The sequence below is a fragment of the Megalobrama amblycephala genome, linkage group LG1 (assembly GCF_018812025.1).
Source record: "Megalobrama amblycephala isolate DHTTF-2021 linkage group LG1, ASM1881202v1, whole genome shotgun sequence".
Lineage (NCBI taxonomy): Eukaryota > Metazoa > Chordata > Actinopteri > Cypriniformes > Xenocyprididae > Megalobrama > Megalobrama amblycephala.
The window spans coordinates 55,145,541-55,173,454 of NC_063044.1; the positions used below are offsets into that span (position 1 = coordinate 55,145,541).

The window sequence follows — 27,914 nt, forward strand, 5'->3', positions numbered from 1 at the left end:
TTACTGTTGCTATGTCCGACAAGCCATACGGATGTCTCGCCACACATCATGTTCTCACGCAGTGAAAAATACATCGCGGAGCAAAGAGGACACTGACAAGACAGAGCAGGTTAAAATAAAGGTTTTGTCATTTTTAAAGAAATGTAAATAATAAAAACCGTTTTGTTTCAGGGTTTTATTTTAGCGCTCCTCCTCTCCTTCTCTCGCTCATAGCAGACTAACGGTTGGAGGGGCGTGGTTTAAGTGTTACAACCCAAACCATCACACTGACGTCATCAGAGAAGGAACGCCATTCCAGACCGGAAGTAACTTTTCAGATTTTGATTAAAGATTACCAAACAGTTTTTTTTCTTCTGTGTATTAACTTGCATGGATTAATTGGCCACAAGACTAGTAATATGTGCTAACAAAGTAAATAGGGTCAATACTGATTTCATGCCGACTTTAAGCGTGTGGCAGTTTGAATTCTTGGTGAAATACCCATTTAAATAATTGTTGTCCATGATGTGATGGAAAAATTACTAATAAAAGAGCATGAGACTACATCTTGTGTGCAGAAAGCATTTATATCCCAATATAAAATGCAAAAATAGTATTGTAACAACCACCCGAATAAAAGGGCATTAAAAGTATTAAAGCAGTGTAGGAGTTCATAAAGAATGTTTTATACATCATAAAAAGTAGAAGTACGTCGAGTATTTGGGGTCTGTTGGACCCGCATTTGAACTTTCCTTCATTAAAAACATGGTTCCTCTCATGAGATTTTGTCACACTTTAGAAATCTGAAAATCAGGAAATTTCCACACAGAAACTAAGGCCTGGTACTAGAGCACAAATGACATTAGGAACAAACATGCACACAAATAACTGCAACAGAGAGCATTTCTATAGAATCTGGAGTTATTATTGAAATAAATGTGTGACTACAATTGTTACAGAGACTCTGACAGGAGGATGTTAGTGAACCAAAACACAAGACGCAAGTGAATGTAGTGATCATGAAATGATATCAGAGTTATGGCAAGAATAAAGTCTGAACTTAATCTCACTGATTCTTGAGAGAAGAGACAAAACATGTTTGAGATGTTAGTTTTTATTATTTCATACACATTATTATAAACTGATATATTTGTAGACAAAGGTCTCAGCTAATGAACAGGTTTTTCTGAAAATGTTTTCTTCTAAAAATGTACGTCTGTACTCCGTCAGACACATTAAAAAGATGCTATTTTAATTTGATCATCAACAACAGTGTAAAATACACATGACAAATATACAGCAGTAGTAGTAAAGTGAGATCTGTGTGTCTCTGAGAGAAATATAAACAATAAAGCCTTACAAATAAGAGTTTTACAAATCTGACACTGAAAGAGAAGCTCAAATAATCATCAGTATTTATTATGACAAAAACACACTTGAAGAATCTTTAAAGTTCAGCGTTCAGCTTCAGATTTAAGCACTTCCTGAAAAAGATGAACATGTAAAGCCATAAATGAATCAATCTCACCAATATTAATATATGCTGAATCAGTCATCATCAATCATGTACCTGATGTGTGAATATGTGCTTGATCTCCTTCAGCTCTTCTGGATCTGATGTGATAAAGCACAAGAATGACAGTAGCCACGCCCACCAGAGCAGAGAGGACCAATCGGATCACAGCTTCAGTAGGACCACAACAGTGGACTGAGGAATAAAAACATCAAAGTGAGATCAGCTCAGTCAATAAACGCTAATATCATCAGCGCTGCCGTACCTGAACATGTGTGACAGAGTTGAGTGATGTTCAGATGTTGAGTCTGGTGGCTGATGGGATTGTTCAGCACACAGCTGTAGGTGTTTTTATCCTGATATTCCACCTCCAGAGGTAGAGAGAGACTGATGCTGAGATCAGACGCACTGATGCTGGACAATGAACTGTTTCCTTTGTACCAGGAGAGAGTCACATGACTCACATTCACCACTGAACACACCAATGAACATGATGATGATGATGATGAAGAACATTGTGAAGAGTTACTGCTGATGACAGGAACAGGCAGACGAGCTGAAAACATGAGAGAATAAAGAGAAATGAGGATGAATGAAGAGATTCAAGAAACATCCAGAGGAACCAAGATGATCAAAAGTAGAGCATTTAAAACTATTGAATAGAAAGTTAAATATAAACCTGCTGTTCATGTGAAAGTAAGAGAATTAGTCATTTGAACTCATTAGTCATGATAAGATACTTCTTTAGATCTAGCTGTAATAAATAAAACACGTGAAACTGATATTTAACTCACCGTAGACAATGAGATAAATATAAGAATAACGCCACAATTGAACAGGGGATGTTAACAAAAAGAGGATATAATCATATTCTCCAGCGTGTTTCATTGTGATGTTTGTGATGGTCAGAGATCCAGTTTGATTGTCCAGCTTCACTCTGTCTCTGAATCTCCCATCAAGAACATCATCATTTACAGTGAATCTGTCGGTCCGTTTAATGATTACAGCTATTGCAGTCTCTTTAAACCTCCACATAATATGATCACCATCCTCCATTCCAGTAAGATCAGGGTTTAGAGTGACTGAATCTCCCTCCGTCACTGACACTGAAACAAGGTTTGTCACAGATAAACAGATTATAATGGTTCATAATAGTTTAAAATTTAAATTTGAATAAACAATATCATAAAACAGCAAAAAGAAACAAAATGATGTATCAATTAATTTCAACTTTATCATTAAAACAGGTGAAAACGTTTTTTAACTCACCAGTGACAGCGAGATGGAAATTATCACTCTTATTGTTGGTCTGTTGATAAACTCCAATATGTTTCATTGTGGTGTTTGTGATGGTCAGAGATCCAGTTTGATTGTCCAGCTTCAGTCTGTCTCTGAATCTCCCATCAGGAACATCATCATTTACAGTGAATCTGTCGGCCGTTACATTGATTTCAGCTATTAAAGTGTTTCTAAACCTCCACTGAATCACATCATCATCCTTCATTTCAGTAAGATCATAGTTTAAAGTGACTGAATCTCCCTCCTTCACTCTCTTCACTTCACCAAACACTCCTGAAGAACAGAGTTTTTAACAGATTAAAGCTTTAAAATCTCTTAATGTTGGTTTGATAATCTTCACTGAAATACGTTTAATCATGTAAATGTGACGTGAATAATATTCTGCAGCACAAAAACAAAAGATGATGAATGAAAAGAGAAATAGATTTATATATGGATCAATAACTAAAAAAGACACTTTAATGTTTAATGTCACACTAAAACTAATGCTGTTGAGTATCTGAGCTTCATATTTATAATATTTTATTTAATCAATCCATAATAACTGAGTTTAGAGCTGAATTCAAACTTGATCTGACAGTAAAATAGGCTAATAGGCATATTATCAAAATAAACGAAGATTATCATAGAATGGTCAGCTGAAGTAAGCACCTTATGAACTGGGAATAAATACAAACTGCACAAAACTACACATGTACATATTTATTTGTATTATGATTTTTTTGCGGGTGGGACGTCCCCACCACTTTCTGCTTAACGCTGCTGCGGCCGGAGACTCTATTCGTTCCGGTGAAATCACAAAAGCGCAGACACATAATAAAGCCACCTTTGAAATACAAGTGCCAAAACAAGCTCTTTTTCTCAGTTTATTAAAGGTCAAATACACTCAATGTCACAATGCCCATCTCGGTGAGTATTAAAGTAAACACAGTTCAGGAAGAATGTGTCCGTGCGTTCGTCATGTCTTAAAGGGACAGTAGCCGAATAAACGTGCCGCTCTCTCTGTTGTTAATGTTAATCAAACAACAAAAGACAAAGAAAACATCACTTACTGGTCCGTGTACGTTTTGATAGTTTGTTTTCCAATTTGAAATGAAATACGCAGAAACGAGAAAACGGTCGTTTCCCGTTTATTCGTTTGTTAAAAATAACGGGAAAACGAGATTTTGACTCGATTTTCGTTTTTTCGGGTCACGGATAGAAAATGGAAACACGACTTCAAAACTCGTTTTCCACATGTGGGCGGTCATTACACGCCCATTTCAGCCGATTGGTCAATCAATTCTGAGCCAGTGACGTCATCTTCAGTTCGTTCAACAAAATAATAGTCCTCTGCCGCTATATCAGAAGATGTCATAAATCGGCTTCCTTCTGTGCAACCTAACGCGTATTTCACAGAAATATTTATTTCAGAAATGTTAATCAGCACACAGACTGTTGTAATGCTGTTTGTAGTTTAATATGCATAGTGAAACTGCACTACCCACACAGAGGAGCGGATGAAAAGCACAGATTAAAAAAAAACTACAGTTTTTATTTTATTCAATTTTGAATAAATAGAATAAATCACAATAAATAAGTAGTGTAAGAAATTTGGAAAAACGAACAATTGCTCATCTCTCTTTATTTATTTATTTTATATAGCCTAACTTTGCCTGCTGAATTATAGGCTAATGTTAACCCTGGTTAAAAGATTGAGGGAATATGTAAAGATCAAACATTAAAGATCAAAATTACAGCTACATAGCTATTTTAGTTATGACAAAAATAATATATAAATGTTAAGCCAAAACGAATTAATTTAAAGCTGAACTGAAACAGAAACCGGCGTTATAACTAGGCCTACCTCTCTAATTTGACACAAATCCAAATGTTTCAGTATTCACGATTTGGAGGCTAAACTATATTTATTATTTAAACGCTTTTATTGTAGCCTACACAGACTACTTAAAATGAGCAGTATAACTTTTTATATTTGGTTGAATGTATGTTATTTTGACAGTTAACAGGCTGTTATGTTACTAAAACTGATGTTGTGTGTGCGTGAGGCGCCGATGCGTTCACTTGAATTTTCTTATAAAAGCGGAAACAACTTAAAATACTCAGACATTTATGTTCAAATATATGTAACACCATTCGAATCTGTGAAGGGTTAAATAGGCCTATTATTTTTGTACACTCATAATAAAAACAAAAGATTGTTCGTAAAATAAAGACATTTTTTTCTGCCGTCTCAGGGAAAAAATGCGACAATATGAGTGTCGGTTCATTTTTGAGAAGTTCACAGAAAGGAAACCTTTCATTTTGGTAATATGTTAATTAAGTGAAATAAATTTCGCGCATAGACATAGGCTATTTATTCCTTTTATATAATTGAATAATTTGTTCTAGGTTCACAGAAGCGCTGCAGGTGCGTGATGATGATGAATCCTCATGTTCTGTTGTTTATTCTGCTATTTGTTCATGTAGGCTAAAACTAAATCCCTGGGATTTTTTTTAATGATTCACAGACATTTATCAAATTTCGTTTAATTCTAATTTACTATAATCTTGTCGGTTAATGAAATGATGATGATCGCATCAGTTGAAAGTCAGGGGGAAAAAACAGAAATTATTGACAAGTCAACAATAATTTTCGTTTAGTTTAAGTTTTTCAAAACATCCACAGAACTGCATACAGTAAATTTTCCCGCTGTTTAAGCCACGAATATTTACAAAATAAAATAATTACAAAAATGATAAAAGATAATAAAATAATTACAAAGATAATAAAAGTTCTATGTTTAATATACGAGAGTTTTTGTTTTGCTGTTGTCCACTAAAGCAATTGACGCAGAATCGCCAATAGCCGTTAAATTGAAATTGAAAGTAAAATGTTCAGGGCCATTTATAGCTAATTCGTTCAAAAGCGAAGGAAAGACAGAAAAAGTTAGGATAGCAAGTAAACTGTGACATATAATAATGTTCAGTGTGTTCATAAAAGTGTTTAAGAGATAAAATCTGTATGACCATTTATAAGCTAAGGAAAACTAAAAAGCCCCCGATGGTGATACCGTTATTAGGTGTTGCCACCTAGTGGATAGCCTATTTTCTAATATGACTGCATAGTCTAAAGCGTCCGCTAAATGATTGAACTTAAATGTATAAAATGTAAACAAAACATTAAAATAAGAAAAAAATAAAAAATAAATGAGTGCAGCCACTGATCTATAGAGAATAGTCTATGTATTGATCGGTGGTAGTAGCCCAAAGGATGTCATGTGCTTGGTAACAGATGTTGAGGCATTTACATTTTACATTTTAAAAACACAATGACAGCTTAAAAACAGACTTAATTATGTAGTTTTTTAAAACTTTTTTTTTTTTTTTTTATCTGTGCAAACAAAAGGTTGCACAGAAGAAAGCCGATTTATGAAATCTACTGATATAGCGGCAGAGGACTATTATTTTGTTGAACGAACTGAAGATGACGTCACTGGCTCAGATTTGATTGACCAATCGGCTGAAATGGGCGTGTAATGACCGCCCACATGTGGAAAACGAGTTTTGAAGTCGTGTTTCCGTTTTCTATCCGTGACCCGAAAAAACGAAAATCAAGTCAAAATCTCGTTTTCCCGTTTTTTTTAAACAAACGAAAAAACGGGAAACGCCCGTTTTCTCGTTTCTGCGTATTTCATTTCAAATTGGAAAACAAACTATCAAAACGTACACGGACCCTTACTGCTCTTGACTGATTAACTTCTGTAACTTTAATTGATTAATCTGGGTCCGTGTACGTTTTGATAGTTTGTTTTCCAGTTTGAAATGAAATAGGCAGAAACGAGAAAACGGTCTTTTCCCGTTTTTTCGTTTGTTAAAAAAAACGGGAAAACGAGATTTTGACTCGATTTTCGTTTTTTTCGGGTCACGGTTAGAAAACGGAAACACGACTTCAAAACTTGTTTTCCACATGTGGGCGGTCATTACACGCCCCTTTCAGCCGATTGTTCAATCAAATCTGAGCCAGTGACGTCATCTTCAGTTCGTTCAACAAAATAACAGTCCTCTGCCGCTATATCAGTAGATGTCATAAATCGGCTTTCTTCTGTGCAACCTAACGCGCATTTCACAGAAATATTTATTTCAGAAATGTTAATCAGCACACAGACTGTTGTAGAATGCTGCTTGTAGTTTAATATGCATAGTGAAACTGCACTACCCACACAGAGGAGCGGATGAAAAGCACAGATTAAAAAAAAAAAAAACCTACAGTTTTTATTTTATTCTATTTTGAATAAATAGAATAAATCACAATAAATAAGTAGTGTAAGCAATTTTGAAAAACGAACAATATCTCATCTCTCTTTATTTATATTACATAGCCTAACATTGCCTGCTGAATATAGGCTAATGTTAATAACCCTTTGGTTAAAAGATTGAGGGAATATGTAAAGATCAAACATTAAAGATAAAAATTACAGCTACATAGCTATTTTAGTTATGACAAAAATAATATATAAATGTTAAGCCAAAACGAATTAATTTAAAGCTGAACTGAAACAGAAACCGGCGTAATAACTAGGCCTACCTCTCTAATTTGACACAAATCCAAATGTTTCAATATTCACGATTTGGAGGCTAAACTATATTTATTATTTAAACGCTTTTATTGTACACAGACTACTTAAAATGAGCAGTATAACTTTTTATATATTTGGTTGAATGTATGTTATTTTGACAGTTAACAGGCTTTGATGTCAAGTTACTAAAACTGATGTTGTGTGTGCGTGAGGCGCCGACGCGTTCACTTGAATTTTCTTATAAAAGCGGAAACAACTTAAAATAATCAGACATTTATGGTCAAATATATGTAACACCATTCGAATCTGTGAAGGGTTAAATAGGCCTATTATTTTTGTACACTCACAATAAAAACAAAACATTGCTCGTAAAATAAACAAAGAAATTTTCTGCCGTCTCGGTTTCCTTTCTGTGAACTTCTCAAAAATGAACCGACACTCATATTGTCGCATTTTTTCCCCTTTCATTTTGGTAATATGTTAATTACTTAAGTGAAATAAATTTCGCGCATAGACATAGGCTATTTATTTCTTTTAATTGAATGCTTTGTTCTCCGTTCACAGAAGCGCTGCAGGTGCGTGATGATGATGAATCCTCATGTTCTGTTGTTTATTCTGTTATTTGTTCATGTAGGCTAAAACTAAACCCCTGGGATTTGATTAATGATTCACAGACATTTATCAAATTTCGTTTAATTCTAATTTAATATAATCTTGTTGGTTAATGAAACGATGATCGCACCAGTTGAAAGTCAGGGGGAAAAAACAGAAATTATATTGACAAAGCAACAATAATTTTCGTTTAGTTTAAGTTTTTCAAAAGATCCACAGAACTGCATACAGTAAATTTTCCCGCTGTTTAAGCCACGAATATTTACAAAATAAAATAATTACAAAGATGATAAAAGATAATAAAATAATTACGAAGATAATAAAAGTTCTATGTTTAATATACGAGAGTTTTTGTTTTGCTGTTGTCCACTAAAGCAATTGACGCAGAATCGCCAATAGCCGTTAAATCGAAATTGAAAGTAAAATGTTCAGGGCCATTTATAGCTAATTAATTCAAAAGCGAAGGAAAGACAGAAAAAGTGAGGATAGCAAGTAAACTGTGACATATAATAATGTTCACTGTGTTCATAAAAGTGTTTAATTTAAGAGATAAAATCTGTATGGCCATTTATAAGCTAAGGAAAACTAAAAAGCCCCCCGATGGTGATAACGTTATTAGGTGTTGCCACCTAGTGGATAGCCTATTTTCTAATATGACTGCATCTACTGCAAGGAATGCGTCTGCTAAATGATTGAAAAATGATTGAATTTAAATGTATAAAATGTAAACAAAACATTAAAATAAGACAAAAAAAATGAGTGCAGTAGCCACTGATCTATAATAGATAATAGTCTATCATTATGTATAGCCTATTGATCGGTGGTAGTAGCCCAAAGGATGTCATGCGCTTGGTAACAGATGTAGAGGCATTTACATTTTACATTTTAAAAACACAATGACAGCTTAGAAACAGACTTAATTAAATTTACTGTAGGTTTTTTAAACTTTTTATCTGTGCAAACATATTTCTGTGAAAGACGCGTTAGGTTGCACAGAAGAAAGCCGATTTATGACATCTACTGATATAGCGGCAGAGGACTATTATTTTGTTGAAGGAACTGAAGATGACGTCACTGGCTCAGATTTGATAGACCAATCGGCTGAAAGGGGCGTGTAATGACCGCCCACATGTGGAAAACGAGTTTTGAAGTCGTGTTTCCGTTTTCTATCCGTGACCCGAAAAAAAAATCTCGTTTTCCCGTTTTTTTTAACAAACGAAAAAACGGGAAACGACCGTTTTCTCGTTTCTGCGTATTTCATTTCAAATTGGAAAACAAACTATCAAAACGTACACGGACCAATCTGTATTTACTTTTTTCAGTGAAGATTATCCAATGTTATTTTACATTTTGATTACTTGTAAAAAATTGTCACATATGCAGACAAAAAACATTTCTAGGAATGACAACAAAAGCACTACAGTATATGCGTTCCTCCATCATTTTGACTTTGCATTGCGGCTCTATTTCAAAAATGTCAAAAAACGGATTTTCAACTCTTTTGAATTCGACTGATTCGACTCTGGCTCTGTAATTTCAGAATGAGCATAGCCTCGTTTCAGATGTGATGAGTCCGAAGATTATTCCAGTTTTGAATAATTATTCTGTCACAGACTTTTTTAATGGACGTGTTTTATTCCTGATAACTATTCCTTCTCTACATATTTTTTCCATCAGTTTTTATGTGCATTTTAATTAATTGAATAAAGAGTATACACCCCAGTGAGTACGGGTTACATTTATTCACATTTTGTCATCATTTGTGTTCTACTGAAGAAACAAAGTCACCTACATCTTGGATGCGCTGGGGGTAAGCAGATAAACATCACATTTTCATTTTTGGGTGAACTATCCCTTTAAGGATTTTCAGTACATTTAGCATAGATGGGCTATAGCAAGTTATTGACAACATTATTTCTATTATACAACATTATTTCTATTATATGTTTTGGAGATGATGATGTTAATGTACTATACGGGTCTGCTAAACCTGGGAACCTTTATGGTGTTATTACAATTTTTTTTTTTTTTTTTTTTTGGTGCCTCTGATCAGAGTCCTGCAACGGGTCGGGTATCCGCGGGTATCCGCGGGTACCCGCATAAAAGTGGCTAAAACGGGTGAATTTTGACATTCCTAAAATTCACGGGCGGGGATGCGGGCGGATAATTAACTCCTTGCGGGCGGGTAGTAGCGCGGATGAAAAATATGCGCAATATTTGTATGTCTAAATTACGCAACAATTTGACCCATCACGTCACCACCACTGCGATAGTGCGACTTTTGTTGATGCTTCTCGTAGCCTAGTTGGAGCGAGCGTTGCATCTCCATGTTTTCTGTGCTGATGCGGTCGTGATGAGTTCATGTAGGATAACATGTAAGGGTTGCGCTGCCAATAAAGCACCTAAAAGCTGTCACAAAGAACCGACAAAAAAGTAATGATTATGATTATGTAAAATATAGCAAGGAGACATGTTAATTGTTTATTAATAAACAAGTGTTTTCTGTGTCAGTGGCTGCAAAGATGAAGTTGAAGATGCTGACTCGCGATCTTCGCAGTAGTGAACGCGCCTGAGAGAAATGCACATTTCATTCGGATTACATAAGCAGAGAGCAGTCTGTTTTCTTTCGTTTTGAATTGCTCTGTTTAAAAGTAGACATTCCAATATAGATATATTCCTCAGGTCTGTGAGGCAAGTAGGCTAAGTTACCTTATAGCCTACGCTGAGTTTTTTTTTTTTTATTTGTGATACGAGCTCCAGTTCTCCCCGGCGCCTCCGTGTCGTGATCATCTATTGTATGCTATATTTACTTCTTATTTATTAAATACAGGCAATTGGTTGATGAAATATTGATTAAAATTAAGATACAATTAATACAAAACGAAATTAACTTTAAAGAATTGTAAGAATTTTTTAAAAGTTAAGAACTTTAACTTTTATACAACAGTATACAGAACATTCAATGAAACTGTGTCATATCTATATGCAAACCTGAAGCTTTCAGCTGTATGGGCAGACAGAGATGATTTGCACAGAAATGTTTCCTTTGTTTAAATACAGAGTAGCAGAGATTATTGACTGTTTTGAGATTTTCACAGAGAAACCATCCAATCTGACAGCGCATGTTTGAATCTTTTGTAGAATTGTAGTGTAGAAATGTGCTGATGCTTTATCCAGTCTTGCATGAACAATAAAGCATGTATAATTACATTTTTCAGGGTGATTTGTAGATTTATTTTATGAGTTCACAGGTATATGCACTTATAGTATTAACGGGATAATTAATAATATACACAATCTGTAAACCAGATATTTAACTTGCACGACATATCTTTGTTTTTATTATTATTAAGGCCTTTGGACAAAAAAAAAAAAAAGACCCATAATGTCACTCACCCAGACAACACAGAGGTAGATGGAGGACAATAATTTACAAATTATTTTGGTTCTAAAAGGTATACTATATCAGAATGTACAATAATAAAATACACTATTAAATTCTACATACATCTCTGATGATGCCTTATTGGAACAATGTTTATTGTGTTATACATTGGTTTATGTACTTAATACAATAAAGAAAAAAATGCATGAAAAAGGGGTAGTATTAGTTCAAAATTCTTCCTGATCACAACACTAAACCATCCTTAATCATGCACTTGTTAGTTAACACGACATCATCATCATTATCGTTACTACTGTGCTATCGCAGTCCTTCGTTCAGAATATAAATAAATCCTGCACCCAGCCATTAAAGAAATGTCTGTGGGCTTCGAGGGATTTATAGTTTTTAAATTGTTCACTATGCGTTTATACCATAAACAATATAGTTAACGATATTTAAGTATGATGATTTAGGTAGCAATGCGGGGTCAGCAGCACTCCAACTTACTGCAGTCAGTTCGTACAGATCTATGTTATGAATGGATGAACATTTCTCCAAATAACGGTCCCTGGCATCTTTGGTGAGTTTATCGCGATATGACATTTTAACTTTTTTCTTGTGCTTCATTTTTTCGAGTTATTTGCTTGTTATCTCAACTTGTGTAAACTCTTTCATTCTCTCAGTCAGCAGGGATACCACAAATATGGCGCCGCGGTGACGTCACACACAACAAAATCACGTGTCTGACAAAGACCTCCCAAGTATAGGGCTGCGTCCGAAAACTGGAAAATGCTGCCTTCCGAGGACACATTTCAAGGTAGTAAGGCATCAAGGCACGTCCGAATCCAATGTTAGCTTCACTTCCTCTCTCATGAGATACCTTCCTCAGATCGATTTTTGAAGGAAGCATAGATGTATCCTTAGCTGCCTTTGATATCCCACAATCCTGTGCTTTCCATTCTGTGACAGTTGAGCTAGAAAAATAAAGATGGCGACCGAAAGTTGCGTTTGCTGCTCAGTTTGTGTATAAATGTACGATTTTGATCAACATATTTCACTTTTGATATAATTTCTATCGAGAAATTACTACTGTAGTAATTAAATATTTGTTTAGTTCTCACCAAAGCTCGCGCTATATTGCTGTAGATCATTAAACTGTTACGCTGCCTCAGAAGTCTGTCCGAAATCAGTTTCGTGAGGTACCTTCATGCACAAATGCTGCCGTACAAGTCATTCTCTTATAAGATAGCGAGGCAGCAAGACAGCTACCTAGGTTTTCGGACGCAGCCACTGTCTCTGCGGAACAAAAGAGGGGCGTCTCCCAATTTTGGGGTGTTTTCTAACTGAGAGAGGTGTTTATAACGATCCAACCAAAAAAGTACGGAAGCCGGGATATGCGTTTTTTTTAAAGTACGAAAGGCCATTCATTATTTTTTTTTTTATTTTTTTTTTCTTGTTTTCTTATGATTACAACTACTTTTTTAATGTTTAGATCCCGAGAAACAATTATGTCGAGATAATGAAAAATAAATAAAATATTGCTGCATGCTTGACTTCCTTAACAGGGAAACTAGCCTATGCGTTTTTCCCGAGTGCCTGCCTAGATATATGGAAACATTTAACTATAATACATTAATTTATTTTGAAGAGTATTTACAGGACCTGTAGCTTATAGCTCGAGAGGGCGAAATATATGATTTATGCAAGTTTTATTAGCCTACTCCGTTTTTTTTTAGTGCTAGTTAGGCTATTTATTTATTGTATTATTATTTGCATAAACTAGCCTACGAATTATAATGACACGGGATGTAATTTTGTCACAATGGCTATATATTTTACATAGACAAATAGTCATTTGTCTGAACTTATCCAATCGGCGTCATTTGGTTGGACATGGGGTGTAAAAATAATATAGTAATTGATAGTAAATAGTGTTTTTGAACCAGTAAATTGTAGTATACTGTATATTATAGTATTTACAACACTTTGTTAATTATTGCTACAGCATAGGCTGTAGTACTTTAGTTTTTACTACAGTTAACTGCGTGTATTGTAGTATAGTTTAAAGAAAACTTAGTACAGTATTGGGTAACGTAATTTGTTTATATTACTATAGTTGTTATATTACCACAGCAATAGCCTATAGAATTAACACAACAAATTAATTCAAGTATGGTTCAAAAACACTATAGTATTTACTATAAATTACTACGGTATTTTTTCACCTCTTCACCTTTTTCATCTCAAATAGTTTCTTAAGGCTAGATCCTTCTTGTGCTACAAGTCTTGTTTAATAATTGATGCTCTTCAATATGAATAACGCAGAAGAGCAAGCACGCGATCAACAGCCTATTTTATTTAATCTCTCGCATGCCAAATTTCACGTGCATAGTGTAAACCTTCGTCATAAAAGCTATATAGTATTATATAATATTAAAATGACATAACCACTGCACTATATCAACAGACAAGCAGAGAATACGTAGGCTAGACAGTGCTTGTGGTATAATTAACTTTAATTTTAAGTGTTTGTTTTTTGTAGGCTATTAACCACAGTAACACATGACTGCCTCCGCGTATATTGTATAAGTATAAGCTTTATATGCATTAATAAGACTACTGACTTACTGACCTTGTGTAAACTTAAAAAAAAAAAACGTGTTAACCTGAAATGATGACTCTGAAGACTTTAAACATTATAATCATTTTATTGACCACAGACACTGTAGCCACAACCTAATGGCAAAACTAAAACAAATCAAGTGACTAACAGATACATCAAATAGAATAGCGAATGTTAGCTAATAATAGTTATCGCTAGAAGTGAGTGGAAGATTGCTTGGAGCTTTTTACAACGAGCTAGCAAGCATATTCACACAAAAGAAACGTTAAACAACTGTTAAACAACTTAAACAATACACTTACATTCATATACAATACATATCTCTTATTGTTTTTCCGGAAATATCCCACTCGATTTGAGCAAATCAGGTAAAGAGGTTGAAAAACACCTATTCCCGTGTGACAACACCCCAAAGTTGGGAACCGCCCCTTTTTGTTCCGCAGAGACCTCCTTCTCAAGACCGATGGCCTGTCACTCACTCTTTTTGCCACTCAGTGGGCGTAACCGCAGTGGTAACGGTTGTTATGACAACGTGAATGCCGCGAAAAACACACAAAACACTTCCAAAATGAAAAAGAGCTTTGCGATTGACCGTACAAATAGCTTTGACACAAAACCTGAGGTATATATTTAAAGACTGCTGAAAGCTACAGAAAAAAGAAGCAAATGTATCGCTGCAATTCACAGAAACAGCTGGACTCCAGGAGAGAAACATGGATTTGCAGTTATAATTATGTGTCAAATTGCAGAATTTTGAGGTAAAATCATACCTTAGGCTTATATATTGTGTTGTTATATATTGTGTTGACAACTGATCAATTAAATATTTACCATCTTATATTCTGCATAATTGGGTGTTTTAAAATAAACACTGACCAAAAACTATACAAGTTTTAGGGCTGGACGATATGACGATATATATAACATTGATATAAGTGATTACTCGGATTTAAACCTACCTATATTGTAGTTATATAAAATATTCACAGACAGATTTGCTTTATGTATTTCCCCGTGTCGAAATCAGGCACATAAATGTCAGAAAACCCCTGGCTGCATGTCAATATCCATGGATTAGGTTTATTTGACATGTTGTAAGAAACACTTTCGAATCCAATCTTTAGTGTAATCGTTATTTTTACTCGCGCTTTCGCAGTTTCCTCTATTAAATCCAGTCATGCAGCAGGTTCTTTTGCCACTCAGTCCAGCTGAGGGAGCGCGTTCCGGCGGGAAAGTGATGTCGATGCATACCCTCTATTTAGGACGAATTGACCGGTGTTATGAAATATTCGGTGTCTGAGATTTTCGGTGACAGTGGGTGGAGTTTACACGAATATTCACGAGTTTCCTGTTTTGAGTTAAAGCGCCACTGAAAGTGTTAGTGGATTGTCCTTGGATCACAGAACTGTTTTCTGTAATGATTGTGTTTGATTGTGTCGAATGAATTTATGATTATTTTTTATTAATAACTGTTTATGTGCTCAATTGTTTGTAGGTTACATTGTGTCGTGAGATATACTTTAGTAGTGATTACAGCCACTGGTGGTCTATCGTTAGGAAATTAGTCAACATCGAGTTTGTTTGTTTTAGTAGGTTACAACTGTTTTGATTTTATTTTAGTTCGTTTGAGAAGATAACTTGTATAAATGTATCTGTGGTGGCATAATAAAAGTTTCAGTTGTGATTGTGTCATTCCCTATATTGCTTTCTCAGATAGCCTGCATAACTTTAACCAGACATTATTATTTTTAAAACACATTGAGAGTTAGATTTATGTTCCGTTTATGTTTTTGACATGCATTAATTATTGTAAACCTTCTTTATCATTTTCTGCAAAACACACAATGTTCTATATGAATAGAAACATGATGAGACAGTGATATTAGCTTCCCTGCAGCGCTTTCACAAGGTTTTATTTTAATGCGCTTTCCACAACAATTAAAATGTTAAAATTGAATTACAAGTGATTAAATTGATCAGCTACAAAACTAAAAGTTACTAATGCAGGTTTTATTTAAAAAATATTTAGGCTATATGGAGAAGACAATTGGCAAAAGTGTGAGGAATATTATTGTTATGTGGATAATCAGACATATATACATACTACTGTGATTGTTCTGTCATTTCTTTAATTGCTTTCTCAGTTGGTATATATTTTTAAAGAGACTATATTAAATCCTAAAGTTAAGTGTTATTTTTTTCATATTATAAGGAAACATTCTCAATATTTTTTCCCACAAAATGATGCATTTCATTGAAAAAAAAAAAAAGAATGTGGAAAAAACATGAAGCATTGTGAATCAGGATTCAGTTTAACAGTGTTGATATGGAACTATATGGAACTAAATGATCAAACCTGCAGTATATTCACAATGAAATGTATTAGTTCTATTCTACAAGCTTTCCATAACAATTAACATTTTATTTATGTTAAATTAGCTGCTAAAATAATAGACCATGTAGTAATTTGCATATCTGTAATATCAAAGATGAAAGTAAATAATGAGAGTAGTTTCATTTTGAATAAAAAAAGAGCAACTGATTCTGTGTTGAAATTTTATTCACAAATGAGAAGTCACGACATATGACATATTTAATTAGCAAAAACACTTGTATTTAAACACACTTTACACAGGGTCTTTGGTTTGGTCTACTCTTGTGATCCCAGTGATACCAGCCTTTGCTACTGACACATTCAATCTGAAATATATAATAAAATGACATTACAACAAACATGTATTATTACAATTTTTAATACACTGTCATGTTCAAAACAAAGTGAAAAATAAAAGTGTCTGCTTTGTCTGGTGTACAGGGATATTTATTGGCAAAAGTCATATTTGGGAATGAAAGAATATTGGCTATAGATATTATATTAGTTATCACATGCATAATTCACCGTGGCCTATTTGGATAGTCATTAAACTAGGATATATTTAAAGTAGCCTACATTAACATGTTTTCTTGCATGTGTGCAATTTTTGAAACATATTACATATAGAAATTCAAGTCTACCCAGATTAGAAGTGCTTCTGCAAACTAGTTCACTGCTGCCTTCACCACAGGAGTTTACAATTAATATTATTATGCTACCATACATTTTGGCAAACTTTCAAAACTATATGCTCAAAAGACTCAAGGTAATACAGAAACAACAAAAACAGTCTACTTAAAACGCTATTGGCTCGTTTACCGAATCCTAACGACACCTCTGGCGAATCATTGGCTTTGTTCATATCAAACATAGCAAACACATGACAGACATAACACAATATAGCTTATATATAAAATCTTGTGCATCAATAACAGTTAGAATATAAGCTTGACTCCGTTTAACGCTGAAACATATGCTAATTACCTTTAATGTAAGCCGAAGAGCGTGCACTAACACTTTCAGTGGCGCTTTAACTCAAAACAGGAAACTCGTGAATATTCATGTAAGCTCCGCCCAGTGTCACCGAAAATCTCAGACACCGAATATTTCATAACACCGTTCGCAAAGGCTTGTTTGAGATGAGCAAATTCTGCGCAGAACCGATCACCGGTGATCACCGCAAGATGCATGCCGGTTAGAAATGTGTCCGAGGGTGGGCCGCCTTGCTCTGATGTCATGCCGACGTTTGTCAAAAACCTCTCGCGAGGGCGAGGCGGACTCATCGGATTCTGCAGTCGAGCGCAGTTGCTCTCCACCGACTGCGCTGACCAAAAGCACGATGGGAAACGACTTGCTGACGACACAGCTTAAAGCTTATTGGTTTAAACAACCGTGTTCTATTGATCTCTTTTAAAATGTTTTATTTTAAAACTCTAATACCATGTATTTATGTGTAAAAATAATGTGCAAATATTCCCAAACTCTCTGACACTGCGATCTCTCTATGGGTTATGTGATTGTTATCAGATTTATAAAAATATATACAAATTGTCTGTAATTAAAGTTAAAATGAGTGATACACACATCTTTCGAATGGAAATATGAGAGATTACGTCTTGGGTGCAGAAAGCACTTATATCCCAATTAGGGCTGTATACCTTGGAGAACCTGGCGATACGATACATACCTCGATACACAGGTCACGATTCGATACGTACCTCGATACAGAGCTGTCTCGATACGATTTGATACAATGTAATACGATTCAATAAAAATGCATGGGCCAGAGCCAATTAGTTAATGCTGAACACATTTACTCAACAAACAGAACTCTGCATTTTTCTTCAATTTATTGAAGACAAAAGTGCATTATAACAAAGTGCATTTTGCTTAAATATTTGCAACTTTAAGTGCTCTGATTAATTGTACACAAATTGTATTAATCTGGAAATTACCACAAGTCAACATTTAACTTTCCAAGGACTCACACAAGCACAAAATCTTTTGTTTCTGTGATTGACACCTCATAGGAGGGCCATTTTAACATTCAAGCGCAAGAAAGTGCAACATTTCAGAAAATTTACTTTCCTTTGCATTATTTCTCATTTACTTCAAATTTCATTACTAAAATATTTTTATACCTATACTATAAATACTTTATTTACCATACTAAATGTAAACAGCAGTGTCTCTCTCATTGTTACACAGTGTAATATAATTATATAACACTATTACTAATATAATACTACTAATATAATACTATTAATTGCAATAGTCTGGTGCAACTTCTCACATCCAACAAGGTGCATGGAATAAAAAAATGAGTAATTTAGGAACAAAACCAGCAACACGTGGCATGGAGGGGTCAGAAATAAACAAAAAAACTGGAGCTATATATCAACTTTATTTTGCCAAAAAATAAAAATCTCTCATTGTTACATACATTATTAGTTTTTAACATTTAGTGGAAATATTTTCCCTTAGTTTATGTTAGCTGTGACATTAAAATCTTGCACTGAACAACACTGTACTGAACAAATACAATCCCTGAATACTACATTTGTACACTCTTCTGTTTCTTGACAGACACCAGAGCTTGTGCTCACACAGCTGAGACTCATTTGTCCAAGATGCTGTTTGAGCATCGGTAACGTTTAATTGTTACATCGGCGCTCGTGACTTAAAGTCGAGTGCTTTTACTGTAATTTAGGCGAGCGCGCTCATAATAGAAGCGACGCGGTTGAGAGCGCGGCTCATGGTTGCGTAGCAACAACAGACGCCACTGAAGCGAAAGCAATGCGGCCGTTTATGTGACGCGATTTGTGAATGTCCTCATAAAACCGCGACTTTTTCGTTGCATATCAGACAGGTAGCAACTAGAGAATAATAATAATAATAATAATAATAATAATAATAATAATAAATTAGCGGGCCGGATTATGTTTTATTTTTGATATCAGTTGCGGGCCGGGTAGAGTTGGAGGGGGGGCCGTAAACGGGCGGAGTATCGATACTAAGGGCTAGAATGTCGATACTGTATCTTTTTTTATTATATCGGTATGTATCTAAGAATCGATATTTTGAGCACACCCCTAATCCCAATACAAAATGCAAAAATAGTATTGTAACAACCACCCGAATAAGAGGGCATTAAAAGTATTAAAGTATAGTGTAGGAGTTCATAAAGAATGTTTTATACATAATAAAAAGTAGAAGTACACAGAAACTGAGGCCTGGTACTAGAGCACAAATGACATTTGGAACAAACATGCACACAAATAACTGCAACAGAGAGCATTTCTATAGAATCTGGAGTTATTATTGAAATAAATGTGTGACTACAATTGTTACAGAGACTCTGACAGGAGGATGTTAGTGAACCAAAACACAAGACGCAAGTGAATGTAGTGATCATGAAATGATATCAGAGTTATGGCAAGAATAGAAGTCTGAACTTAATCTCACTGATTCTTGAGAGAAGAGACAAAACATGTTTGAGATGTTAGTTTTTATTATTTCATAACACATTATTATAAACTGATATATTTGTAGACAAAGGTCTCAAGCTAATGAACAGGTTTTTCTGAAAATGTTTTCTTCTAAAAATGTACTTCAGAACTTAATTTGTGTCAACTCCGTCAGACACATTAAAAAGATGCTATTTTAATTTGATCATCAACAACAGTGTAAAATACACATGACAAATATACAGCAGTAGCAGTAAAGTGAGATCTGTGTGTCTCTGAGAGAAATATAAACAATAAAGCCTTACAAATAAGAGTTTTACAAATCTGACACTGAAAGAGAAGCTCAAATAATCATCAGTATTTATTATGACAAAAACACACTTGAAGAACCTTTAAAGTTCAGCGTTCTGCTTCAGATTTAAGCACTTCCTGAAAAAGATGAACATGTAAAGCCATAAATGAATCAATCTCACCAATATTAATATATGCTGAATCAGTCATCATCAATCATGTACCTGATGTGTGAATATGTGCTTGATCTCCTTCAGCTCTTCTGGATCTGATGTGATAAAGCACAAGAATGACAGTAGCCACGCCCACCAGAGCAGAGAGGACCAATCGGATCACAGCTTCAGTAGGACCACAACAGTGGACTGAGGAATAAAAACATCAAAGTGAGATCAGCTCAGTCAATAAACGCTAATATCATCAGCGCTGCCGTACCTGAACATGTGTGACAGAGTTGAGTGATGTCCAGATGTTGAGTCTGGTGGCTGATGGGATTGTTCAGCACACAGCTGTAGGTGTTTTTATCCTGATATTCCACCTCCAGAGGTAGAGAGAGACTGATGCTGAGATCAGACGCACTGATGCTGGACAATGAACTGTTTCCTTTGTACCAGGAGAGAGTCACATGACTCACATTCACCACTGAACACACCAATGAACATGATGATGATGATGAAGAACATTGTGAAGAGTTACTGCTGATGACAGGAACAGGCAGACGAGCTGAAAACATGAGAGAATAAAGAGAAATGAGGATGAATGAAGAGATTCAAGAAACATCCAGAGGAACCAAGATGATCAAAAGTAGAGCATTTAAAACTATTGAATAGAAAGTTAAATATAAACCTGCTGTTCATGTGAAAGTAAGAGAATTAGTCATTTGAACTCATTAGTCATGATAAGATACTTCTTTAGATCTAGCTGTAATAAATAAAACACGTGAAACTGATATTTAACTCACCGTAGACAATGAGACGAATATAAGAAATAACGCCAAGACTCTGAATACAGTCATAATCTCCAGCGTGTTTCATTGTGATGTTTGTGATGGTCAGAGATCCAGTTTGATTGTCCAGCTTCAGTCTGTCTCTGAATATCCCATCAAGATCATCATCATTTACAGTGAATCTGTCATCCTGTTTATTGATTTCAGCTATTAAAGTGTTTTCAGACGACCACACAATCTGAATCACATCATCCTTCATTCCAGTAAGACCAGAGTTTAGAGTGACTGAATCTCCCTCCGTCACTGACACTGAAACAGGGTTTGTCACAGATAAACAAATTATAATGGTTTATTAAATTAAATAGTTTAACATTTAAATTTGAAATAAACTATCATAAAACAGCAAAAAGAAATAAAATGATGTATGAATTCATTTCAACTTTATCATTAAAAAAAATTAAACTCACCAATAACAACAAGATAGAAACTATACCACTTAGAGTTGATCTGTAATCTATAATATCCAGCGTGTTTCATTGTGATGTTTGTGATGGTCAGAGATCCAGTTTGATTGTCCAGCTTCAGTCTGTCTTTGAATCTCCCATCAAGAACATCATCATATACAGTGAATCTGTCGGCCGTTACATTGATTTTAGCTATTAAAGTGTTTTTATATTGAAACCTCCACCGAATCACATCATCATCCTTCATTTCAGTAAGATCAGGGTTTATAGTGACTGAATCTCCCTCCTTCACTGACACTGAATCATCAAACACACACATGGAGAACAAACAGAAACAGGTTCAACACAGATTAAGACACTCATTTATGAAAGTAAATAGTTTGAAATTTATACAATGAATGTCATCATTAAACAACAGCAGCAAAATTTAGTTTGGATTAATAATTGAATCTTTGTGATGATTAAAATATAAAATGTGAAAGTAATATTTAACTCACCAATAACAACAAGATAGAAATCAAACCACTTAGAGTTGATCTGTAGTCTATAACCTCCAGTGTGTTTCATTGTGATGTTTGTGATGGTCAGAGATCCAGTTTGATTGTCCAGCTTCAGTCTGTCTCTGAATCTCCCATCAAGAACATCATCATTTACAGTGAATCTGTCGGCCGTTACATTGATTTCAGCTATTAAAGTGTTTTCAAACCTCCACTGAATCACATCATCATCCTTCATTTCAGTAAGATCAGAGTTTAGAGTGACTGAATCTCCCTCCTTCACTAACACTCTCTTCACTTCAAAACCAAACACTCCTGAAGAACAGAGTTTTTCACAGATTAAAGCTTTAAAATCACTTGATGTTGGTTTGATAATCTTCACTGAAATACGTTTAATCATGTAAATGTGACGTGAATAATATTCTGCAGCAGCACAAAGACAAAAGATGATGAATGAAAAGAGAAATAGATTTATATATGGATCAATAACTAAAAAAGACACTTTAATGTTTAATGTCACACTAAAACTAATGCTGTTGAGTATCTGAGCTTCATATTTATATTATTTAATCAATCCATAATAACTGAGTTTAGAGCTGAATTCAAACTTGATCTGACAGTAAAATAGGCTAATAGGCATATTATCAAAATAAACGAAGATTATCATAGAATGGTCAGCTGAAGTAAGCACCTTATGAACTGGGAATAAATACAAACTGCACAAAACTACACATGTACATATTTATTTGTATTATGATTTTTTTGCGGGTGGGACGTCCCCACCACTTTCTGCTTAACGCTGCTGCGGCCGGAGACTCTATTCGTTCCGGTGAAATCACAAAAGCGCAGACACATAATAAAGCCACCTTTGAAATACAAGAGCCAAAACAAGCTCTTTTTCTCAGTTTATTGGATGGTCAAATACACTCAGAATCAATGTCACAATGCCCATCTCGGTCAGTATTAAAGTAAACACAGTTCAGGAAGAATGTGTCCGTGCGTTCGTCATGTCTTAAAGGGACAGTAGCCGAATAAACGTGCCGCTCTCTCTGTTGTTAATGTTAATCAAACAACAAAAGACAAAGAAAACATCACTTACTGCTCTTGACTGATTAACTTCTGTAACTTTAATTGATTAATCTGTATTTACTTTTTTCAGTGAAGATTATCCAATGTTATTTTACATTTTGATTACTTGTAAAAAATTGTCACATCAATATGCAGACAAAAAACATTTCTAGGAATTACAACAAAAGCACTACAGTATATGCGTTCCTCCATCATTTTGACTTTGCATTGCGGCTCTATTTCAAAAATGTCAAAAAACGGATTTTCAACTCTTTTGAATTCGACTGATTCGACTCTGGCTCTGTAATTTCAGAATGAGCATAGCCTCGTTTCAGATGTGATGAGTCCGAAGATTATTCCAGAATAATTTTTGAATAATTATTCTGTCACAGACTTTTTTAATGGACGTGTTTTATTCCTGATAACTATTCCTTCTCTACATATTTTTCCATCAGTTTTTATGTGCATTTTAATTCACTGAATAAAGAGTATCCGCCCCAGTGAGTACGGGTTACATTTATTCACATTTTGTCATCATTTGTGTTCTACTGAAGAAACAAAGTCACCTACATCTTGGATGCGCTGGGGGTAAGCAGATAAACATCACATTTTCATTTTTGGGTGAACTATCCCTTTAAGGATTTTCAGTACATTTAGCATAGATGGGCTATAGCAAGTTATTGACAACATTATTTCTATTATACTTAATTTTTTGAACATATCTACACAGGTTCTGTCTCGCGCACAGACGCGCGTGCGAGCCTCTGAAAGCATTTGGCTGCAGAAAGACGCGTTCGGCGTGTGCACTGCGCTCTAGTGGACTTTTGTTTTCAAGCACTCAGTTCACTCTCGCATAAGCTGTTTTCAGCACACACTGTTCGTGCCATCACAACAATTGGGCTGCAATTGACGTCCGCAAACCCTCCTAATGCGAAAATTTCGTGCGGACGGTGCGCGTCCGCAAATCCGCCCGGGCCCCTCCTACGCCACTGATGAATTTCTTACGATTAAAATTGATCGTGATGCGGATGGTGCGCAGATGCCCGAAGTATACTTTGGGGCCCCAATCCGCCCGGGCCCATATGCACGTGCATATCCAGACGCTACGCCACTAACTTTGTTTCTTTATTCAATTTCTTACCTGATTACTACTGTTAGACCTACCTGAAAAAAGAAAGCAGTCTATTTAATTTATATCTTTATTCTATTGTATTTATTTGTGCTATTGTTAGTAATTTGTTAATTTGCTCTTATTTTATTACTGTTTACTTGTCTTTTTTAAATTCAATTTACCATTTGAAATCAAGCTTCTTTGTGCTGTGTGTAACAAAATTACCTAATTGTAAAAACAAATACTCTGAGTTAGCAAATATCTGAGATAATTGTAATGGTAACTGATCAACGTATATATATGAAAAAAGCTTAAAAGTTTTATCATATAAAGCATAAAATCTCATATAAATCTCTTCAGAAGAAACTTTTGATTGCCTAGACTTTCAATAGATGGACAAAAAAATATATATATTAAAAATATCTATATGAGAGTATATACATTGTTTTTTTCCCCCATGGTATTGAAAATGGTATCGAATATCGGTTCTTTTCAAGATATCTTATTGAAGTTAGAAATTGCAGTACCATGACAACACCACAGCCTATATATTTACTCCACGAACTAACTCTACAAACATGGAAAAGAGGGATAGATGGACCTCTCGACCTTACGCTGAGGAGAAAATCCAGCGCAACTTTGAGCAGACCAAGCAAAACATGATTATTGCTTCAAACAATAGTATAAAGCTATTCAAAATATCATTCAATGTAAATTGTGATAATCTTAATTAATAATTGCAATTACGCAATTTCAAGGGAATAATCGACAGTTATTTGTCATAATCGTGCATCCCTAAACTGAAGCCATAAAAACACATTTAAAACTCACCATCCAGACGCCACAAACAGAGCAAAACTAACTTGAGAAACATTTTCTTCATCGGTTCACTGAAAAGCCCACGATAGTAACTCTTAAAATGTCTGAAAACCCTCAGATTGATCTGAAACACACTGAACTGTGATATTTATCTGGTTGTGTGTGAATCCTCCCCCATCCTCAGTTTCCGTTCACACATTCATCTGCTTTAACATCACGAAAATCAACAAGCTTCTGCTGATCTTACATTTTCAAATGAATTCTGGGCCTGAATGAAACTAACAGCAGAAGAGTGAAATATTGGACTAGATATCTGAATCTACTGGTGTGTTATTTAGTGCTGTGATCTGTCAATCATATTTGACCTGTGACTCTTATTTGACTGTTGATGGATTCACTTTATTTCAGTGTAAAGATGTTTTGTGTGGAGTGGAAGATTGTGATCTTATTAGCAGGAGAGAAAATGAAGTAATGCTTCAGCCACAAACTGCTGACACGAGCATCAACCACAAACATCCAGCAGAAGCTGTTTATCCACCGACAGATCCAACCAGACACACTGATGTTTGAACAGATAAAATAAAAAGGAAAAACCACTGCAGAGTCCATTTTGACTCAAAAGCCAGTAAATCACATGTATAATGTTTGCCTGTGTTGAGTTACTAGATCCAGGAAGTGTGCCCATATTAGCCGGTTCTGTCGACACTGCAGAGTAGAACTGTTTCAGGTTGAACTTCCTCAGCTGGTGAAGGAAGTACAGTCTCTGCTGGGACTTTTTCAGCTGGAGTCTATGTGTAACTCCCACTTCAGGTCCTGAGAGATGGTGGAGCCCAGGAACCTGAATGACTCCACTGCTGCCTCAGTGCTGTCCATGATGAAGAGTGGGAATAATGCTGGAGTGTTTCTCCTGAAGTCCACTATCATCTCCACTGTTTTGAGTGTGTTCAGCTCCAGGTTGTTATGACTGCACCAGACGGCCAGCTCTTTAACCTCCTGTCTGTAAGCAGACTCGTCCTGCAATGTCCTTCAGGTAGGCCAGCACCAGTCTGATGGGCGGCTCTTTCTCTCGCTCTGGCTGATGTGAGCGCGATCTCTTCCGGGAGAAGAATTCAGCCCTTTATGATGTCATTCAGAGCCATGCTCGAAAAACTTTCCTAAACTTTTATGAACCATAAAGGAGTGTATTTGGGTTTTTTTTTTGTGTTTTCTTTTTTTAACTTTGGCCATTTTTAGCATGAGAATCCAACTCTTTAACTGTGTTAATAAGTCAGAATACATGAAATGAAGCTCTAGCGCAAGTTCTGCCGGGAAGACTCAAATGTTACGTCACTTATTAATTCAGATCTAACCAATCATTATCTAACACTTGGAGTATAAATGATAGGTACTTACACTTGTCTGAGTTCGCAGATGCTGATGCAAACTTTCATTTCTTTTGTTTTCGAATTTCGTCTCAGCAATATCATCAAAGGGTTAGTCACGGCTGCAATCTTCATCATCCTCGCCTCTTCACTACGGATTAGACATTTCATCTCAGTGATAGTATTTTCATCGTGTTATGCACATTGGTGTCTATTGGGCGAAGAATCGTCTTCTGCTCTCTTTTCACTTTCATAATCAGTATTATGCAAGCGCACGCATTTGTTAGTCAGAGCGCTCGTTAAACGTTGCTTGTAGTGCTTGTTCGTATTGCATAGCCTTTAGCACGTTGTAATGATCATCCACATATTTCAAGTACCATTCGTTTAGGACAAAACAAAGAATGGCATACCATATCCGGATATCGTTGCAAGACTTGGAAAACCCCATTGCGGTTTAAACTTTAAAGCAACACACCCACATCATTACATTGTAATGTAGTCTAGATCTTTCTAACGAGACATTGTATTTATATCGATCGAGGCATTGTATTATCGAATATTGCAATTCGTCATAAAATCATCAGTTTACTCAAATAATTCTTTGGAATTTAATAGTAATTCTAGAACGATTGGGCTGATGTATGGCATGTAAGAATCTTGGGACATGTGGTCTCCACCTTAACGGTCGGTGCAAAAGAATAGGGATAGGACTCCAGGAAGAATTATGTTCATGGATGTGAATATTAACGTTATTGTAGTTTGAAGCAGAGCAGGACCGAATGTTGTGGGAACTGAACGAGGCCGCTGGAGCGATTGCGCAACAAACGCCTCACGAGCAGCGGGACTTTTATTATGACAGAGTCGCCGGCGCTGCTTCCGCTTTTCCGGTCATGAGTATGAGGTAACATAGCTCCGTTTATTATAATTTTAGTGTGTTCAAAATGATGTTATAACATTACTGTGTGCGTTCACTCGGCGGCTGCTGAGTCATTCTACGAAACGGGTGCATTTGGGTCCGCAACGTTTGATCAGATGCATAAGGCACAAAAAATGTCCCAAAGTCTGTTTCCAAAGCTTAAGGTCATTAATTCAAGTGTTCTTTTCAACATGATATATGATAAAATGCTTTTTTTTGAAGATTAGCATACTATTTTAATTAATTTTCATTATTATATAGCCAATTTCACATGTCCGTGTTAACCAACATGACATTTGCATCTAAAATATCACCAAATAAGTCATATATTTTTTTCAAACATATACTATTTTCAGGATTATATATGTGTCCCTGTTTACACAATATATACTTATTCACAATAAATCTTATTTTTTTTGTAAATATTTTATGATTTGTGCGTGTCCCTCAGTTTGACTTACCACCCCGTCACACTAACTTGTTTTATCTATAAATAATGCTCTGTTCCTTTAAATGACATCACAAAGCCTAAGTGACATCATTTGAGCCTTATAGCCACCAAGAACAAAAGAAGGCAACTATGTACATTTTTTTTACATTGTTTATTTGTTGCTTTTTCATGTTAGGCAGGGC

General features: G+C 35.3%; 2 protein-coding genes across 3 annotated transcripts; both read right to left on the reverse strand.

The window, feature by feature from the left end:
* Positions 1-1,268: 1,268 nt before the first annotated feature.
* LOC125275367 (natural killer cell receptor 2B4-like) lies at positions 1,269-26,828 on the reverse strand. 2 transcript variants are annotated; one of them, XM_048202225.1, is made up of 4 exons: positions 25,017-26,828; positions 1,758-3,064; positions 1,550-1,687; positions 1,269-1,463 (listed from the first exon to the last, which is right to left on the reverse strand). In XM_048202225.1, the coding sequence occupies exons 2-4, from the start codon at positions 2,056-2,058 to the stop codon at positions 1,453-1,455; spliced, it is 450 nt and encodes a 149-aa protein (XP_048058182.1). In that variant the 5' UTR covers positions 2,059-3,064; positions 25,017-26,828; the 3' UTR covers positions 1,269-1,452. The 2 variants fall into 2 exon arrangements, with proteins under 2 accessions (XP_048058182.1, XP_048058173.1); XM_048202216.1 differs by lacking the exons at positions 1,269-1,463; positions 1,550-1,687 and having other exon boundaries at positions 2,070-2,598; positions 2,762-3,064.
* Positions 20,155-22,864, reverse strand: LOC125275358. The gene is made up of 6 exons (XM_048202204.1): positions 22,007-22,864; positions 21,513-21,806; positions 21,061-21,354; positions 20,535-20,822; positions 20,327-20,464; positions 20,155-20,240 (listed from the first exon to the last, which is right to left on the reverse strand). The coding sequence occupies exons 1-6, from the start codon at positions 22,404-22,406 to the stop codon at positions 20,230-20,232; spliced, it is 1,425 nt and encodes a 474-aa protein (XP_048058161.1). The 5' UTR covers positions 22,407-22,864; the 3' UTR covers positions 20,155-20,229.
* Positions 26,829-27,914: the final 1,086 nt, after the last annotated feature.

Bases quoted from the DNA above. Each gene is read 5' to 3' on its own strand.
- LOC125275358 (XM_048202204.1), bottom strand. From the start codon at position 22,406: ATGATTAAACGTATTTCAGTGAAGATTATCAAACCAACATCAAGTGAT. The intron at 21,807-22,006 runs GTGAGTTAAATA...TTGATGATTCAG, and splicing joins TTTCTATCTTGTTGTTATTG to TGTCAGTGAAGGAGGGAGAT. The intron at 21,355-21,512 runs GTGAGTTTAATT...ACCCTGTTTCAG, and splicing joins TTTCTATCTTGTTGTTATTG to TGTCAGTGACGGAGGGAGAT.
- LOC125275367 (XM_048202216.1), bottom strand. From the start codon at position 25,068: ATGAAGAAAATGTTTCTCAAGTTAGTTTTGCTCTGTTTGTGGCGTCTG. The intron at 3,065-25,016 runs GTGAGTTTTAAA...TCTGTTCTTCAG, and splicing joins CTGTTTGTGGCGTCTGGATG to GAGTGTTTGGTGAAGTGAAG. The intron at 2,599-2,761 runs GTGAGTTAAAAA...ACCTTGTTTCAG, and splicing joins TTTCCATCTCGCTGTCACTG to TGTCAGTGACGGAGGGAGAT.